The following is a 19,607-nucleotide window of genomic DNA, read 5'->3' as shown; positions in this document are numbered from 1 at the left end:
TATTAAGAGCTCAAGGGGGAATGAATAGTGAAGGCACATATATGACATATGACCAAAGCTGAAATTAGCACTATAGAATGGTGTACAGGGTTTGATACTTATACAGTATTAAACTCAGATTGTGTGCTTGAGTCATGTCTTTAATTTTGTCGTCACCTAAAGAACAAAACCACATGTGCTGATTTAGGAGCATAGGAGGTTGCTTGATTTTTTTGACATTTTGAAATCTGAGCTTCAAAATGGCTTGGCATAGTATATCATTGTGCCAGTATACTCTGCTGCCTTGAGTAAATGAGACCAGAGGATATTTATGATTTTAGGATGTTTTAGGACACATTTGTGTTTAATTGTTCAGTTACAAATTTTTGTCTGCAGTCTGCATGGACAAGATTTTAGATATTAAACACCATTTAATAATTCAGGCAAAATGGAAAAAACAGTACAACAAAGATTGCACCCCCCCCACACACAATGTCTTTCTATGAATTCCAGAGTAAGCAAACCAAGGAATGCAACAGCAAAATTGGTAAATTACCCAAACTTGTGCCCACAATAAAATGAACATTGTGTTTGGGGGAAAAGGGGTTATATTTACACAGTTTTCAATTGTGTGTTATTTATTGAGTAGACACATTGGGGTATATTTACCCACTCTCCATTCTTTTCTATGTGATTTTTAAAAGTGTATTTATCAATTGGTGAAAGTAAAAGTTAATCCTTTGATAAATACGCCTTTCAAAATCCCATAGAAATGAATGCAGAGTGGTGGAACTTCACTCTAGAGGACTGTGGCAACCTTTAACTTCACTCTTTGATAAATATACGCCATTGTGCAAAGGGAGTACAGAACTGTACAGCACATTGCTCCACTGCTCACATGTGGTTACTCAAGTTCAGATATAATAATGCAACAGTTATAATCAACCCCAGTTTATCAACAATAATGTTGATTCTGTAAACTGCTAACCTTAAAACAGCTCCAAATATTGAGCTTGTATTTTGTTTGCTTGAACCATGCTGGCTCTCTGTGTGTATCTCACTTTGGGGCAGATTTACTGAAGGGTGAATTGTCACCAGCGACCACTTCCTACACTTCACACCACTTCTCTAGGCACAAATTCATTACCAGTACGCTAATTCACTAAAAAGCGAAGTTGCGCCCCGGGTGCTGAACGCTGACGACTTTTCACTAGGATACTTCTTCAGTGCGAGCATTTCATAGTGAAGATTCACTTGCGTTAGTTTGTGCCTAGTGAAAAGTCTCTATTAATCTTACACTTAGGTCAATTTGATTAGGACGGGTACATTAAAATTGTATAGACGTCTTTATTAGAGATGTTGGTGCAAATGCTTGAAGTGGCCCTCAAATGTCTAGGAAAAAGTGTTAACCCAAAAAAGTTCAAGTTACGATTTTCGCAGGCAATTCTGCTTATAAAAAGGAAAAGTCAACAGATTTTTTTTAATTTGAATGCATTTTCGGCAGACTGGATTAGATGTAAGTGACATAAGATTGAGGAAGTTGTAGCTTCATTTTAGCAGATCACCTGGTCTGAGGTGGCGAAGTCAACTCTGGTGAAAGAGGTAACGTTCAGTAAAATCCTCACTTTAGTGAATTTGTGGAGCAATGACCATTCGCCAGATCGAAAAGTCGCCTGGTGTTAGAGTGCGAACGAACGCTAGTGACGGTCTCATATGCTAGCGAATTGTTATTTGCGCCTGTTAGTGAATTGGCGATGCCCATGAGAATTGGATTTCGCCCTTCGTCCTATCAGTAAATCTACCCCTTTGTGCACTAATATAGTTATTGTAAGTTGTGTTTTAACATAGGCAAATGTTTGGTCCAGTTAGTAATAGTAATATTCATACTGTTTCCTTCAATTATTGTAAGTACACTATATCAGCAAAAGTTAAGGTTTGCTGGAGTGGAGAGTGCTGGCTCTGAAATTCTGTGAAGTTACCTGACATTTATGTGATAAACCTCAAAGGATTCTGAGTATAAAACCCTTATTTGCGCTTTAAGAGCATAAAGCCTGTTGCTATTTATTTTGTGCAAGAACCTTCTGGAGTCCAATTCTTTTATTTAGTCACACGACACAAGTGAGTTGTAGTTGCACAACACCATTCCTTTACCCTTTCATGTAGCAAATGCCCATCCTTTAGAGAGAGGGTCAAATGTACCCGGTATTCTTCCTGTTTCCGAGCCGGACAAGGTCTAGTCTAGATGGGGTTACAACATTAACACAGGCACTTAACACAGCCCTCTAGAGCTTTTAAACCCAGTGCTATTGCCAGTGCCGGGCCAAGCCGGCTGGGCGCCCTAGGCAACCCAGCCGGCTACGTCACCCCCCTCCCCAAGTGTTTTTGCGCATGCGCGGAAGCGTGTGCGTGCGCTTGCGCAAAAGCACGTAGGTGCGCATGCGCGAAAGCGCACAAGTGCACGATGAGGATGCTTGCTGCTGACCATGGAGACTCAATGCCCGAGCACAAGCGCATGTGCGAGGAAGAGCGCAGGTACGCGCTGAAGAGGAGGAACTGCTCGTTGTGAGGAAGCAAGGGTCTGAGCTAGGGGAAGGCGGAAGAAGAGGTATGTGCCTGGTGCCCCTCCACCTTTGCGCCCTAGGCACGTGCCTCTTTCCTTTTTTATAGCCGTGCGGCTGTGTACCCCGCCCTTTTGTGACATCATTGGAGGGGCGGCGCGGATCTAAAAAAGGAACCTGGAAGTTGCAGGCGGGTGCGGCTGGAGGGAAGGCAGGTTAGGATGAGGGTCGGGTGAAACCCGACACGCACATCATTAAAATATAGATATGGTATCCGTTATCCAGAAACCGGTTATCCAGAAACCTTTGAATAATGGAAGTGCCTTGTCCCTTAGACTCCATTTTATCCAAATAATCCAAGTTTTAAAAAATGATTTCTGTTTTCTCTGTAGTATTAACAGAACCTTGTATTTGATCCACACTAAGGGGTAGGTTTACTAAGCTCGAGTGAATAATTAGAATGAAAAAATATTCGAATTTTGAAGTAATTTTTTGGGTACTTCGACCATCGAATTGGTCAAATTCGATCGAATCTGATCGAATCAAACGATTCGAAGTAAAAATCGTTCGACCATTCGATAATCGAAGTACTCTGTAAAAAAACTTTGACTTAATAGTTTGCCACTGTCAACCTACCGAAGTCCAATGTTAGCCTATGGGGACCTTCCCCAGCACTTTTCTAATTTTTTTTTTTGGTCGAATAAAAATCCTTTGATCGATTGCTTAAAATCGTTTGATCAAAGCTTTTGCGCTAAAATCCTTCGAATTCGATAAGGGTTTTTTAACCCTCGAAATTCGACCCTTGATAAATCTGCCCCTGTGATATAATTAATCATTTCTGAAAGCAAAACCAGCTTATTTGGTTTATTTACTGTTTACATGATTTTTTAGAAGACAAAGTATGAAGATCCAAATTATGGAAAGATCCGTTATCGGAAACCCCAGGTCTCATACCTGGGGTTGGCCGCATGGGAGGGTTCACTACCACAGCAAAACATTTCTATCAATACAAATCATGTGTGATCATAGTGTTACATATTTATGATAAACTTTGCTTATTAAATGAGTCAAAATAGGTCAAATAGATCTGGGCCATAAATAAAACTGTCTACTTTAGAAATGTGTTGACTATTTTCTCTATACTTTGCTTTCTACAGTCCAAGTCTTGGGGTTCATATGCCTAGATCAGTAATTGCACCATAGTGTTTTTAAATGATCAATGCAGCTATCATGCAAGGTCCTTTATTTGGAGCATTAAGAGATCAATGCAAGAGATGTTAGTGCACTCAGCACAATCCCAGAATTCTGACTCATTGAGTAAAATAATCTGCATTACAAGGGAGAATAATGACAATGGCCAAAGGATTGGTTAAGATTGACTATGTTGTTTTCTTTAGCCCACTGTTCTGGCTCCATCGAATAGGTCAGTGAACAATAAACATAATTTTCAGATTTGCGAAATGAGTAGATAACTGTAGGCACTCACCTCCCTGAGTGCTGTAGCCACAATCTAAAAGCTGTCCTACTCTTGATGGAAGATATATTAATAGAGAGTTCATAAAAATAATAAATCAAGGGTTTTTTTTTGTATTTGAACAATGAAAAACACAGTTCATGCTTATTATTATTTATACTGCAGTTCTTCAGGTATTTCTTAGCAGTAAATAGAGGAATTAATGGGAAAATGCTGTTTTGTAACAGATTAGGTTCAGTTGTGCCTACAGGGAAGAAACACATGGGATAAAATAACAGATTGCAAGCTCTATCATTTTCCTTGTCAACTGTTATGCGAGACAGTTATGAACTACTGAACAAGCTCATTGATCAGTCACGCTGTTGACTGTATTTTGTGTTTATCCTCCTAAAATGGAGATAAATTGGAGGATTAAGGCAATGCACGTTGGGAAACTTCAGGGCATTTTGTTGGAATTTCCAGGTAAAAAAATCCTTGGAAATACATTTAATTCAATGGAGTATTATAGAGCTTCTCGCTGATTAATGCCAAATATCAATATTTTGCCTCACAGTGAAGCAGACCCAGAAATTGGGATGAGCTGTATTTCCAGGCCTATGGAACTGCAATCAGGTGTTGCAACATGACTCCAGCAAGTACCAGTGCTGATAGTCCTTCAATTAAATGCCAATAATCATTCTTACGAACCAGAAAAAAACGGCCCACTATACAAATTACCGAATCAGAACATTACCACTACCTTCAAATTAGACATTATATCCAATCACGCTCACAGACTACAATTTACAGTGCCCCTACCCAATTTGAACTATTTTGTATTAAATACCCCCAGTCAAAGAGGCTAATTTCTATTTTTTATGATAAATGGACTAATGCTATCCCTCCTAAAGAGTTAAAATATGTAAAAGCCTGGGAAATCGAATTGAAACTAACTTTAGAAGAAGAGGAGTGGAACTCAATATTCCTCAGAATTGCCCATTGTTCTATTAGTTCAGATATTCAGGAAACTTCTTTTAAAATTTTAACTAGATGGTATTTAGTCCCTGCACGGATCGCAAAATGGGTCCCTTCCTATAATGCTAATTGTTTTAGAGGGTGCCAAGAGGTAGGTACAATGGCCCATATTTGGTGGAGCTGCCCCAAGTAAGCTATTTAGTCAGCACTCACCCTTATTAACCTCTTAGTGATTGTGGCGGTGCACGTGTCCAGTGGCCCACTGTCCAACCGATTTCACGAAATGTTCCAATATATGACACAGCTCCAGTCAGGAAAATAATTTAAAAAGCCTTTATTTGCACATGGCTTCAGGATCTACAACAGACATGATGTTTCGGGCTCAAATGTAGCCCTTTTTCAAAATTTTGAAAAAGGGCTACAGGTGAGCCCGAAACGTCATGTCTGTTGTAGATCCTGAAGCCATGTGCAAATAAAGGCTTTTTAAATTATTTTCCTGACTGGAGCTGTGTCATATATTGGAGCTGCCCCAAGGTCAGACACCTTTGGTACAGAGTATATGCTATGTTATACTGGGGGTGACTCCACCCAAGAATCCATGGGCGGCCCTATTACATAAACCGATTGCGGGTATCAACAAAAACGGGTTACGCCTAATTTACTTATGTCAAAACAAAACAAACAATTGCAGCAGCGTGGAAGGCCCAATATTTACAATTTAACTAAGTCAAGGAAAGGTTGATGAAGGTATATTTATAGGATCTTTATTTGGTTATGGTTTCCCCCTTTTTTTTTTTTACATAGTCTTGTTATTCTGCTGTATTTTCATAATTCTTCCGTTATTTTTTTTTTTTTTTTATCTCAGGATTTATATTAACACAAGTTTGCTTGTAATAGATAGCTCAGATTGGGTACTACTACAATGTGGTGATATACTTAGGTATAAATTGTTGAAATTACCATTTCTTAACTGTTATATATGCTATCTGTAAATGTGACAATTGTACTGAAAAATTGTTTTTAAAAATAAAAAATAACAAAAAATGGCCCACTGGTAGTTAAATACCTAGGGAACCTGCTCTCTGAAAGTGCCTCCGCCTCCACTAGGACAACTTAGTACATACAGTAAACTTAAACAGTTCACTGACAGGCTTATTAGCATTTGCCGTTTGCTCTCCTAGCCAGGCCGGGATTTGTGGCGAGGCCACATAGGCCCGGGCCTACGGCGGCATATTTTTGGGGGCGGCATGCCGCCCAGCTGCCTGTGCTCCCCAGTGCTTCAGCGCTCGCACGCTGGCGCTTTTGCGCCAGCGTGTGGTAGTGCGGGCGGGCGCTAGGACCGCGCGTAGCGCACGGCCTAGGGGGCGCCCGCTCAGCGAATCCAGCGCTGCTCCTAGCCACAGCAGCTCATCCTCCTGTTTAGGGCTAGAACTAGAAGGAAGCAGAAGAGGCATGTGTCTAGGATGCAATGGTGGTGAGGTGCTGGGCACATAGCTTTTCTGCTTGCTTACACATAGTCCAGGCCCTCGTTCCTCCACTGCAGCTTGTCACAGTGTGTGCTCCTGCTGAATTATTTACCACATCTCTCACAGTTAACCCACGACCTTGCTAACCAACCCCTTGGCTGTTGTTCCTAGTGGCCTCAAAGCAGGTGCTTATTTTTTAAGTCTTGGCTTAAAAGCAAGTTTTAGTTGCATAAACCCAGGTGTTGTGCCAATCAGATCCTCCTGTAGGCTGCCAGCCCACATAGAGGCTACCAAATATCCAATCACAGCCCTTGTTTGGCACCTCCAGGAACTTTCATGCTTGTGTTGCTCCCCAATTCATTTGAATGTGGCTCACAGGTATAAAAGACTGGAAACCCCCAGTTCCAGGTATAGAACCTACAGCATTTCACAAGAACGTACTGCTTAGTAGACAGTAGTCTTATTATTATTAACATGAATTTATATAGTGCCAGCATATTACATAGCACTGTGTCTTATTAGTGTTATACCAATGAGTAGTAGACTTCAACACATGTATAAGTGGGGTTTGCAAAGGCAGAACACATGAATAATTTTTAATGGAGGACCTATGTTAGTCTCAATATACCAAGTCTCAAACCACTGTAGTGTTTGCAACTTAAGGTGGCACTAAGGAGGGCACAGCTGGTGGATCTAGTGAATGTTGAATCATTAATCACCACCCATGCAAGATATATAGCATATACAAAAAATATATGCAGTCTGTCTTGATTCAAAAGCATGTGGCTTTTGTAAGCCTTTCTAAACAGATACAGTGGCAATACCTCACCACAGATAGAGGTTTGTCCTGTTGGTAGTGATGGGCGAATTTGCGCCGTTTCGCTCCGCCGAAAAATTCGCGAAATTCGCGAAACGGTGAAAAATTTGTGAAACGGCCGAATTTTTGCCACGAATTTTCTCTCTGGCGGCAAATCGCGCAAATTTGCCACGAATTCGCACCTGTCGAATAAATTCGCCCATCACTACCTGTTGGTTAAAATCTGCAGATGGATATTTTTCATAGTCAAGTCTACCTTTTGTAAGTTTGATACTGTAAGACGATCCATAAGTTTAGGGGCAGCTGTTTCAGAATCAATGTCTTTTCACTAACAGGCAAAGAAAAAATCCTCTAGTGGAAGAAATACATTATTCTGTTGTACCCACTATAATCTCACTTTCTTGCAGCTGGTACATTTCAGATTTTCAGTGAAATCGTAACTACCAATTGTTCGTTCTATATGAAATATTGTTCATGTTATGTATAGTTTAACTTCAGTAGGAGACATTACAAAAGAGAGACAACATTTCCGGCATATTATTTATTAAATAGTCTTTTTAAAAAAAAGTTTATACAAATTACATAACACAGTTTACATTGTATTTTCTTTTACATAAAGAATCACAGTAAAGCTTTTAAATCCATTTATTCTGGCTCAGCCAGTAAATGGAAGGATGTTTTTTAAACTCCCCCAGAGAAGCCTGCAAGGCAATGCACTGCTGGACTCTCTGAGAGAGAAGGATTTAAAATGCAGCAAATAGCAATAAATTCATTGTGAATTTTAGTTTTACAGCAGAGCACGTGGTTGCAAAATGTGTGCAGTGTACTGTATCTAAAAACACAAAATATACTGAAACAGGGTTTTTTTTGTCTGTAGTAATGTTTAATTGTACATCCTGGATATCCTGTTTAAATTTGAAATTTGTAATTACTGCTTCAACATTAATCAAGAATACTAACTTTTTTTTTAAATTCATTATTGTTTTTGGTCTGCCCTGCCTTTTGCCAATGACTAATAATGCAGCTTTTCAGGTAATAGCTTCTCAGAAAGACAACAAAGCCAAGCCATCTGTCATCAGAACTCATGGTTGTAAAAATATTGAAGCAGGCAAATTATGTAATACCAAAGAGGAATCCTTCCAGTGCTTTCATTCTTGTGGAAACCTTAATGATCTGCAAAGCTCAACAAGGCAGATAGGTGAGCATATTACCATCATTTATAAAATTTCTACAGAAGAACAGAGCAATTATTTTATGCGCTAATAATTTAGTCGTGACCTTTAGGATATGACTGTATAATGCGGATCAATGAAATCCATAGAGGAATCAAATGGTTAGACTTGCAAATCTGCATTTGTATAGGCCAAGTGTCAATCAATCAATATTTTGAGGACATAAGCATAAATATTACAAGGAACATTTTAACAATTTATTCCTGTTTTGAATTTGAATCCTTCTGATTACTGACTTTACCCAAAAAGTCCACCCTAAATAATCTACAGTTCCTATGATGGTACTTTTGGTCAGCAATACACAGTCTATATTATATGCACTATTATGTTTTTTATTGGGCAGCCTGCTCTCTATTTTTAGACTAAGATTGATTTGTCAAATATGTTGAACTGAGTTGCGCAGGTTAAACAGGGCCTCACCTATATTACTCCTTAAAAGACCAGTAACATCATTTTTTTTTTTAAACGAAAAAAAAAAAACACCAATGCAGTTTCAACTTTCAATTTGCAAAGTCTTTATTAAGAAAATTACTTACCGATCCATTGTGCGGTGCTCGATTTTTCCTCCCTTACTTCTATAGGAGATAACCAGGGAGGAGAAATCGATCGCCGCACGATGGATCGTCACCCTGTCGACGTTTCTGAAGAGGAGCGCAAGCAGAGAATTGGTAAGTCATTTCTTAATAAAGACTTTGTGTATTGAAAGTTAAAACTGGCTTGGTGGGTTTTGTTTTTTTTAGTAGAAACACATTTTTTTTTAATTTTTTTATGTTACTGGTCCTTTAAGGAAATATTTAAAAGCAACTCATGCACCGAAATGATCAGTTTAACAAAATTTCCTTGAGAGAGAAAGAAAACACAAAAAGCACAGTAGGTTCTCCACTCCTCCCAAGGAACAAGCCAAGAAAAATGCCTACTTCTATTTCTGCTTTGCCAATGTATATTTTAGGCTAATGTGTTACCAATGTAGCTTGAACAGGACTTCAGATGTAGTAAAGGATATACTGTATTTTACCAATATAACTTAAACATTTTTATCTGAAATTAATAGAGAAGCTTGTATTGGCATACAGTGTGCATACTAGAGTTACTGATATGAGAATGCTTGGACATGTTTTCTGAGCTCTGTGTTGTAATAAGACTGAATGAACACATTTGGCTTAAATGTAATAGGTTGTGTTAACTGCTTGTGTTTCTCTGCATGTTAAAAACCATTGTATTTATTTATTAAACAAAATATGGCGAGGTAATATTGTGAATGGGCATTATTGTAAACAGCAAAATTAAGAAACAAGTCAAGGGGCTACTACCAAAAAGCTGCAAACACTCTTGACACATATCACAAAGTCCATCATTTTCCACGTTCTAATACACCAATATCTAATACATTAACTACTGTCTGTCATTGTTAATGTGTAAAAGAATCCATTATGTTGTCAAGGAGGCACTCAGTAAGATCTTGAAGCTCATCTGAAAGTGTGTCAGATGATTTGCCCTTTGTGCTAAACACAGTGTTACAAAGGTACCAATATGCTATAATAAAGTTTTCCATGTAGCTTTTTGTTCTATGGTAAGGTTGCAGTTCTATATTTGGGGGACTCAATAGCAAATTTGATACATCAAGTGTTACTCTCAGCAAAATAGCTGCCTGTATTCTAACATATAAGACATAAACAGACAAACCAGACACATGCTTTACAACATAAAGTCCTGTATGGATGACCATCTGTAAAGACTGCCACTAAGCTGAGTCTAAATATTGTTTGGCAAACGAGATACACACAACTACCCAGAGACTTCCAAATAAGGCCACCTGACCATATAGATCAAATAGGAATGTGAGGGAGAACTTAAGGATATTTTTAGAAAATTCTCGAAAATGGTAAAATATAGTTAACATTTGTTGTGTGTCTTCTTCTGTATTATCATGTTGTGTAAAACGTTGCTTTTTGAAGGCACTTAAGCAGGAAACAGTAGTATGCATGAAGAAGAATGGTTCCATAAAAAGTTGCTACCGCACTATAAACCACACCTGTTTTCCTTTAGAAAAAAAAGGATTCCGTGGAGGCATAATAAACAAGTATCTCCCATTTTGCTAAAACAACAATATTCAGTTCAAGGCATATCATTATTTCCAAGGCAGACACTTCCCTCTCATACCAAGAAATCTTTCTGGCACAAGAACAATTAAACCTAGAAACCTATAAAGAGAAATGCTCTCATTGATGCATGTGATAATTTGGTGCTGGCACCAAAATAAATAGGGTAAATACAGAGAATTTAGGGAAAATGCTAAGTGCTTACACAAGTATTTGTTGAGTGACCAAACATCACTTTAAGGATCTTAAAATCAGTCTTTAGCTTTAGAAGATATGAGTTTGCAAAGCTGAAATGTAAGGAACATGAGTATTTCATAATCTGGCAGGTTTTCTGATCATAAAACATTCCAATTCTATTTTGTACGTGGAAATCAACTCTTACATGCCTAAATATGAATTTCAAGCAAACTCTGCCCCACATGCTTGAAATACATGACATCGGGCTAGAGAACTTACTATGTGCCCTAAATATTACAGATTGCATTCCATAAAAAGCTACTATAATTGCAAAATGATGATTTATATGTTCACCTGTCACTCAGCATGTGGCATGAGCCTATTTTCAAGGTAGAGTCTCCCTATATGTGTACATAAATAATAGCAAGGTGATGGGCAAAAGGAAAAGAAGGGTATTAAAGACAAGAGTAATTAAGTGGAAATCTGCCCATTATGGCAGTTACTTATACAAAACACCAAACAATTGAAATATTTTTTGTATAATCAGGTTGTTTTAACAATTATAAGCATTCAAAATCTGACATGGAAAGTTTAAAACTTCTAATTAAACCACTGGAAACCTCAGTAACAGGTTAGCACAAGATATCTAGTGGCTAACAGACAATTCTATCTGTAGTGAGTTGGCTAACCCTGTTCTAAACTCTTTTGAAACCCTTAGCATTCATCTAAAATACTAAAGAAAAAAATATTTTTAGTACCTTAAACTGAATATGCCACAATGCTGAAAACGGCAGTTAGCTGTAAAATGGGGTTTTTGAAAGCTTTACCAAAAACAAAACAAAAAATGAAATGTAATCAAACTCCCACCTTCCTTGAACATACAACACATAAAAGGTACAATCAAAGCCAGCTCTGAATATAAAACCCTTTAGAAATGAGTCTTTTGTTCTAGGCATTTTGTTGGGAGAAAATATTGTAATCTCTTAAATAATCAGATTATTACTTTTCCATAAGAGACCTGGTTGTAGAAAATGGCTCTTATTCACAAAACGTTAAGGCTTTTCTGCTTGTGTGATGACATCACTGTGCACCTTTTCATTCAAAAGTGTCTATTCCACTGCGACATTACTCTTGTTTCCAAAATCAACAGACAAAGAATCAGCACATCTCTAAAATGAGAGGCTCAAAATCTCAGGGCAACATTTTCCTGTGTGCATGTTGCTCATTTGAATGGATGAAAACTCAAACAAAAAACAGATTAATGTGGATTTAGCAGAAGGGTTGGCAATCGCAATACCACAACCTTTTAGGCAATTGGTTCAGGGTTTTCTCCATTTGAGAACACATGCTTATTTTTGGGTCTTTTTAAAAATATCGGTAGCATCACATAGAATAGTAACTGTGTTAGTTACTTTTATCCTTCGTGTTCAGTTCCAATAGGCGTCTTCCGAAAGCTGTCTTCATCAAGCCAAATTATTGTACAGTGTTGTAATGGTACATTCCATCATGCCTCTGAGCAACATTTCTGGGGGTTCATTTTCACCTTGTGTTTGATGCCATCGTATAGTTCAAAATTATAATTTTCAAGGGTAGTGGAACTACGAGATGAGAGGCCTGTATAGGAGCAAGTACAATAAAGTAGAAGGCCTGCACAAATAGCCCCAAAAAGAACTCCAAGAGAGCTCATTGCAATGATGGTGACCAGTATTGGATCCAGGGTGTAAAGCCAACTTTCCTCTTTGTCAGATCTTGGCGTTACCACATTGCTGGTAGGGAGAGCTGTGTAGAGTTCATCACCTAAAACATAAAAAACAATTAAGAACAATTAGCATTTATAAAGAATGTATTAAAATTAATGATTGTGTTACCCTAATATTGTTATCTGAAAGACGTTCGTTTCAACTTACCAATTTTTCCTCTGACAAAGTTGTGCCCCAGGTCAGTATTTAGTACTGGAATATCCACTAATTTAAAATGAAAAAAAATATATATATTTTTATCAAACAGAACTGTATTAAAAAAATCTCTTTTTTATAAAATGACAACACAATTAAATATGAAAAAATATGCATCATAAATTTCAACAGTATAACCCAAAAAATGCTCTTTAATTATGCATATAGTCAGAGTTCTAATCATTAAGTCTGTAAAATAAATACATTCATATCATTATAGATTTATTTAGAAAGGGAGAGCTTACTCTAGAGCCAAGACACATGTAAGTATGTCTTAAAATAAGCACTTCAAGACATTTCAGGCATCTGTACCTCCATGGGAACACCTTTTTGACATTCAGAGAAAGGCAGGTGTAATCTCAGAATTACATTTAAACATCTTATTTTGCTGACATTAAGTACAAATTCTTAGTGAAGTAAATTCCTTTGGACCACCCAGAAGAGATCAAGGCAAGGCTGAAGGCCACCCGATTAAAGTTTAAATAGCATAGCCAACATTCTTTGTGCTTAGTGCAGATCCAACAAATAAAGTCAGCTTTAAATTCCATTTAGGCAGCTGTAGAGTTCTATCCAGTGTAAAAACACACTGTTTTAATAAAATTAGGCATGGAACACTTATGTATGCATGTCCTATACTGGCAGCTTTTGTACTTTAAATGTATAGAAAACGATTACCAAAACATGACGCTTGGAGTGCTCACATCACCACCAAGGAGCTCAGTTTATTAATGATCAGAAAATTTTACCAAGTGGCAACAACGGTCAGCACTTTGAGAAAAAAAGTTACCCTTCACAAAGCATTTTCCTTGTTGGAACAACATCATTCCAGTCTGGAAAATAATTGTCTGAATCTTGATCATGCAATTTGCATTGGACGGGTGTTAGTGCCATTGGAAATGAATTCCCTTGACCATTCAGCTTTGATAAATGCGACAATTTGCTAACACTTTCCTGAGCGTCAGGTCTTTTTTCCTTATAGTCAGGAAAGTGGTGATAAAAACAAGGTAAAACTGCTAGGAATAAATCTGGACCCCATAGTACAATATATGATAAACCATCCCCCAAAAGAATACAGTATATCATAAATACACATCAATATTAATCTCCCCAATTTAAATTCTGTCACACAATTAGGCAGAAGAGCCAGTAACAAAAGTGGGTAGGCTCTAAAGAGCTTGGAGCTTTAACACAAAGCACATCTTAAAACATAACATAAAACACAACAAAGCTGGACTGGCCTAAAAGAGATCAGGAAAACTTCTAATGGGCCCAGAAATAAATGTGTTCTTATAGTTCTATAAAAAAAAGAAAATGAAAGAATGGGAGAAAAGAATGAAGGAAATAATGTATAATAAAGAATTTATTAAAAGGAATAGAAAAGAACAGGAATTGTGAAGAGACATAATGGGAAAAGGGAAAACAAAAATAGAGAGAGAGGATGTGATAGCGAGAAAAGACAGTAAGAAAAAAAATGCGAGTTAAGGAAAAGTATTTAGATCCTGCGAGATGGCAGATTCTACAGTGACTAATTAAATTCAGCCATTATGGGCTAACTTAAAACTGCTGGTGTTTAAAAACGTTCAGTCTGTAATAAAAAGCCTGAATAAAACCCATTTCATGTTTATGTGAGAGCATTTGACACAATTCTGCTCTCATTCAGACTTTGAGTGTAAGATGTGGTCAGGATTCCAAAAACATATGCCACTTCGCCATACCCCTGCTCTTTGATTGTCATTAGAGTGCCAAATAATTGTTCTCAAAAGATTGAAACTGTTGGGTTAGCAAAAGACACACAATATCTCAGTTTAAAGGTTCTTATAGACTTCATTTTATCCAAATAATCCAAATTTATCTTTTTCTCAGTACATGTTCCTGTTTTGTTTTTCAATAAAACAGTACCATGAAAGGTGGCTATACGCGGGACAAGACAGAGTGGCAGTTTATTGGCCCCAATAACACAAAAAATAGTGCACGATTTTAATGATGCACTTGGGTTTCACTGGATATATTACCCTCACTCCAACCACCCTTTACTAGGTTTACTCAACCCTATCTCATACTTGTAACTACCATGTGCTAATATTACACTTTACTACTATAGGTACGGGATCTGTTATCTGCAAACCAGTTATCCAGAAAGTTCTGAATTAAGTAAAGGCCATCTCTTATAGACTTCATTTTATCCAAATTTACCTTTTTCTCAGTACATGGTACTGTTTTATTTTTCAATAAAACAGTACCATGTACTTGATCCCAACTAACATATAATTAAACCTTATTGTAAACAGAACCGGCCCATTGGATTTATTTAATGTTTACATGATTTTTTAGTAGACTTAAGGTATGAAGATCCAAATTACTGAAAGACCTGTTATGCGATAAGCCCCAAATCCCGAGCATTCTGGATAACAGGTCCCATATCTGTATATGTCAATTCCATATTATGTGGCTTTCTGGGAGTCGATAACAATAAAGTCCCCTTGACTTTGCTGGAGGTTTTTTCTATGGGGGGTTTATTGAATGGGAAGTGTGCTCTGTGCCCTCGGAAACAAGTTTGACTTTAAAACTACCCTCTTAAAGAGGATTTTTATTGTCTATGCCCTTATTGACCCACTGATGATGAAATATATATCATACATTATGTATTAGTAATAATTAGTAATATCCATCATAGTATTTCTAAACTAAGGTAATACAACTTAAATGCACCTTTAACTGTTTGGGCCACATATTACAGAAATGTGCTGTATATCTGAATACAGATACTAAGGTTGAGGGACCAAAGGCTCAGTTTTTAAAAAAAAAAAAATGACATGATAATTTGTTTAAGTATGTGACGCACATGTGGTGCAGATTCGTTTCTTCTAAGGATCTGTGGGGAGATAGGAAACAATACTCCATTTTTCATAATACACCAGAGGGAGGACAATCATCATTATAATCACATTCGGGCAATTTAGCACTTAGCAACTTTACTAAAATCCCGGAACGACGGTCACAATTGTCCCCGGTGGCTAATTGCTAGAAACATCCAAGATACAGGCAAAATGCTGACACCATTTTAACCAATGGATGAGAAAGAATAAATGAAAAAAGCTGTGGATTTGTTGAAGCGCCTGAAAGCCTAAACTGTTTAAGTGCACGCACCATTTCCAGTGATAAATAAAAAGAAACAGATGTTCGTACAAAAATATCATTCTTTAATTACATTCCACACAGCACATTTTCAAATAAGATTCAAATTTCCATAACATTTTTTTTTTTTCGTTCATTCACAGGCAGAGAGCAAAGCAAGAGATTCCAGGGTTCAGGGGAAGGAACAGGGAAAAACAATTAAAGATCTATAACAAGCAGTAATTTCAGTGGGACTTCCAAATAAAAAAAGTCGTTTGTCATAAAGCACAACCAGTGTTAGAAGCTGCACCCCCTTATGTTGGAAGCAAAATAGTGGCTATGTTCATTCTATAGTATGTGGAAATATTTATGAAAATTATATATTGTGGAGGCCTATGGGCCATATTTTAATTTAAAAAATGGCTTATAATAAGATAGTAGTCTTTATGATGACAGATACACACAACACAACTAATTTTTTGTTTGTTTGTTTGTTTCACTACCTGTGGAGGTAGCGTTACTGTATGTACAGATGGGGTGCTGTAGATGGATGGATATTGCAAGAATTATCCATCTATGCCTAACAGTCAATATTTGATTTCCAAATAGGCAAGACATTAATGCATTAGCAAAGAGATCCACTACTGTGCATGTGCTTAGTATGAATAATAAGCTCTGTGTGTGCATGTCTATAACAGAGTCCTATCTGGGTTTCTGACACCTGTTTACACCCTTCCGCGCACTGTAGGATGTACAGGCAAACTGTGACTTTAACAGCAGGTGTAAATTTATGTAGAACACTGCTGTGCCTTGGATGATGTCCACTGTAGCTAAAAAACAGGTGAAGCACTAAAAGCAAGCACTAAAAGGATCCAAATTATTGGTCTGTAAATAGCCTTGGATTTATGCTTATACAAAGTTATTTGCCCTGAAATTTAAAAATTACCACCAGTTTTCTTTTCCTGTGCTAAAAGATTCTTTTTATGAACAGACTTACAGTAGGGTCTTAAGCTGTGGCTCCTAAAACATTTTCCCAAGAAAGTACTTGCACCCAATAGATATGAGTAAACTAGGACTCATTAAGATTGGGTAGGTCTGCACATACCAACTATACATGCTGTGAGTCAACCCAACAGGCATTTGGGGCAACAAAGGGCTGCACAATGCAGCACAGGATTAATTCCTAGGTCTGCTTTGTATTCCAGACATTTTTAAAATGTGACAACAGTATCTCTTTAAAGCTTTTCAAAGTGTATTAAAAAAAATTCTAAAGATTCTCATTGGTGGCATAGGGTAGCAAAAGTAAATACACTGTTAATCCAAAGTGATTATAAATGGACAGAACATGAATCTATGGGAACGTAAATAATATTCCCTTAAAGGGATCCTGCCATCGGAAAACATGTTTTTTTCAAAAAGCATCAGTTAATAGTGCTACACCAGCAGAATTCTGCAGTGAAATCCATTTCTCAAAGGAGCAAACAGATTTTTTTAAATTCAATTTTGAAATCTGACATGGGGCTAGACATTTTGTGAATGTCCAAGCTGCGCCTGGTCATGTGACTTGTGCCTGCACTTTAGGAGAGAAATGCTTTCTGGCAGGCTGCTGTTTTTCCTTCTCAATGTAACTGAAGGAGTCTCAGTGGGACATGGGTTTTTACTATTGAGTGTTGTTCTTAGATCTACCAGGCAGCTGTTATCTTGTGTTAGGGAGCTGTTATCTGGTTACCTTCCCATTGTTCTTTTGTTTGGCTGCTGGGGGGGGGGAGGGAGGTGGTGATATCACTCCAACTTGCAGTACAGCAGTAAAGAGTGATTGAAGTTTATCAGCGCACAAGTCACTTGACTTGGGGCAGCTGGAAAATTGACAATATGTCTAGCCAAATGTCAGATTTCAAAATTGAATATAAAAAAATCTGTTTACTCTTTAAAAAAATGAATTAACAGTGCAGAATTCTGCTGGAGCAGCACTATTAACTGATTTATTTTGAAAAAAAAATTTGTCCCATGACAGTATCCCTTTAATGAAAGATTCCCAGTGAGTGATAGACTCGCCATCATTTCTCTCTGCTACCCTATGGCTTGTTTCGAGAGCTGAAATTTAGCAATAACCCTATTGGGCATTGAGCATAACACAGTGGTTTTACAACCAAATGATCTCCATCGCTTTCTAAAGCACATTTTTTTCTTTCACAAAAAAATAGATGTTATTAGAAACGGAGAATCAGTAGGGATGTGTGACTTGTGTCTAAGGAAAGAAAAGATTAAAAAGAAAACCTCAGGACTGAATATGAAATAAAGCCGTCACCATTTCAAGATAAAACAGAAGGCTCAACAAAGTTCCTTATTTTTGCACAAAGCTGTCTGTTTCTCTTTTCATTGTTATTCTCGCATTCACTTTTAATGCCAAACAGTAAATGATATTTACAATAGCTGAACTTTTGTTCTAAGCATGTGGTAACAGATGGCAAGCCTTAGATACTGCTGTTGGATTCAGCAGATGAGGGAAAACTAGCAGCATAATTACCAATTACAGAGCAATAGATAGAGGGATGCTGTCTGACACACTAACTATAAGACTGATGGGATTTCTAAAGACTTGCTGTAAGTCCCCTCTTGTGATTAAACCATAGGAAATGTCTCGATTTCAGTGCGTTACAAAAAAATATATGAACCCATTTCACCTTAACCATTTTGCTGATTCAAAAAGCAGATAATGCATGGTGCGGTGAGACAGCCTGGAAACAGCTGGTGAGGGTTTATATGTGTTTCCAGTAGGATGCAAATGATTTGCACAATGATATATCACAGGGAAGTGAAACCAAGACCCTGCAACTGTTAGGAAACTATAACTCCCATCATCCTCAAACAGCCAGGCTATTTTGAAAAGCTATATGTTTTTCCATTGGTGTCAAATGGCATACATACAGTATCTTTCAAGGCCTTCACGCTGTCTATATAGAATTGAAGTAATAAGGGGCCAGATACAAAAGTGTAAAGTGCCAATTGTTATTTTAGATGTGTTTAGATATCCGTGGCTCCCTTTTTTCTGGTTGCTACCGTTTTTGCACAGTCCCTGATATACAGGACAAGCTTTCATGCATAAAACTGTGAAACCAAAAATTGATGCAGCACATGTTTGTGCCCAATGCGGAAGAATCTGTGTGTGTTACATAACAACAAGCAATCAATATCATTATTATAACAGGCTTTTTGTCTTTCTTTATCAAACATAACAATTTGCGGATTCAGTGTATTATCAAAACAAATAGATGATTGCTTCTGTAGATACAACAAAAGCAGAATAAGGAGATTTTAGAATGGCATTTGCCTCCTTAATCTTTACTGTATGTGCTGCATCAGGGATTTCGGTCATGTGACCCTCTACCTACTATTAAGAGGACCTGGGTGTAGGGGGATGTTGGGATTTGTAACGAATAACAACTATAATGGTGGGCTTGACATTTCAGTTTGCTGCAGCGTTGTACTGTAACATTTATTTCCCAGCCCCAATGATATATCAGTGTTCTAGTTACAAAATAAATTCTTCTTCCTTTGCACCAAACAATAAAAATCAACAGAAATGTTGGTAGTTAATTGGGCCTATGTGAGATGTGCAAATCTACATCAAATTATGTGACATGAACCAGAATAAAGAGTCATCTCTACCAGCCATCTGGGACAGGGCGACAATTTTCCTTGACCACCTCCCTGTGAGCTTGATAATGTACAAAACATATTACGCTTTGGGCACATTCCTAATGTGCACTTTAGAAGAATTC

General features: G+C 37.5%; 1 protein-coding gene across 2 annotated transcripts in view; it reads right to left on the bottom strand.

The window, feature by feature from the left end:
- Positions 1–9,305: 9,305 nt before the first annotated feature.
- The window catches only part of nrp2.S (neuropilin 2 S homeolog), a 93,339-nt gene continuing 83,037 nt past the window's right edge, over positions 9,306–19,607 (bottom strand). For both annotated transcript variants that reach the window (XM_018237402.2, XM_018237403.2), the window contains 2 exons: positions 12,664–12,720; positions 9,306–12,553 (listed from right to left, as the gene is read on the bottom strand). In XM_018237402.2, coding sequence (XP_018092891.1) covers positions 12,261–12,553; positions 12,664–12,720 — 350 coding nt within the window. In that variant the 3' untranslated portion in view covers positions 9,306–12,260. The remainder of the gene's footprint in view (positions 12,554–12,663; positions 12,721–19,607) is intronic.

The sequence above is a fragment of the Xenopus laevis genome, chromosome 9_10S, assembly GCF_017654675.1.
Source record: "Xenopus laevis strain J_2021 chromosome 9_10S, Xenopus_laevis_v10.1, whole genome shotgun sequence".
Lineage (NCBI taxonomy): Eukaryota > Metazoa > Chordata > Amphibia > Anura > Pipidae > Xenopus > Xenopus laevis.
This window is presented reverse-complemented; position numbering and strand designations above follow the sequence as displayed.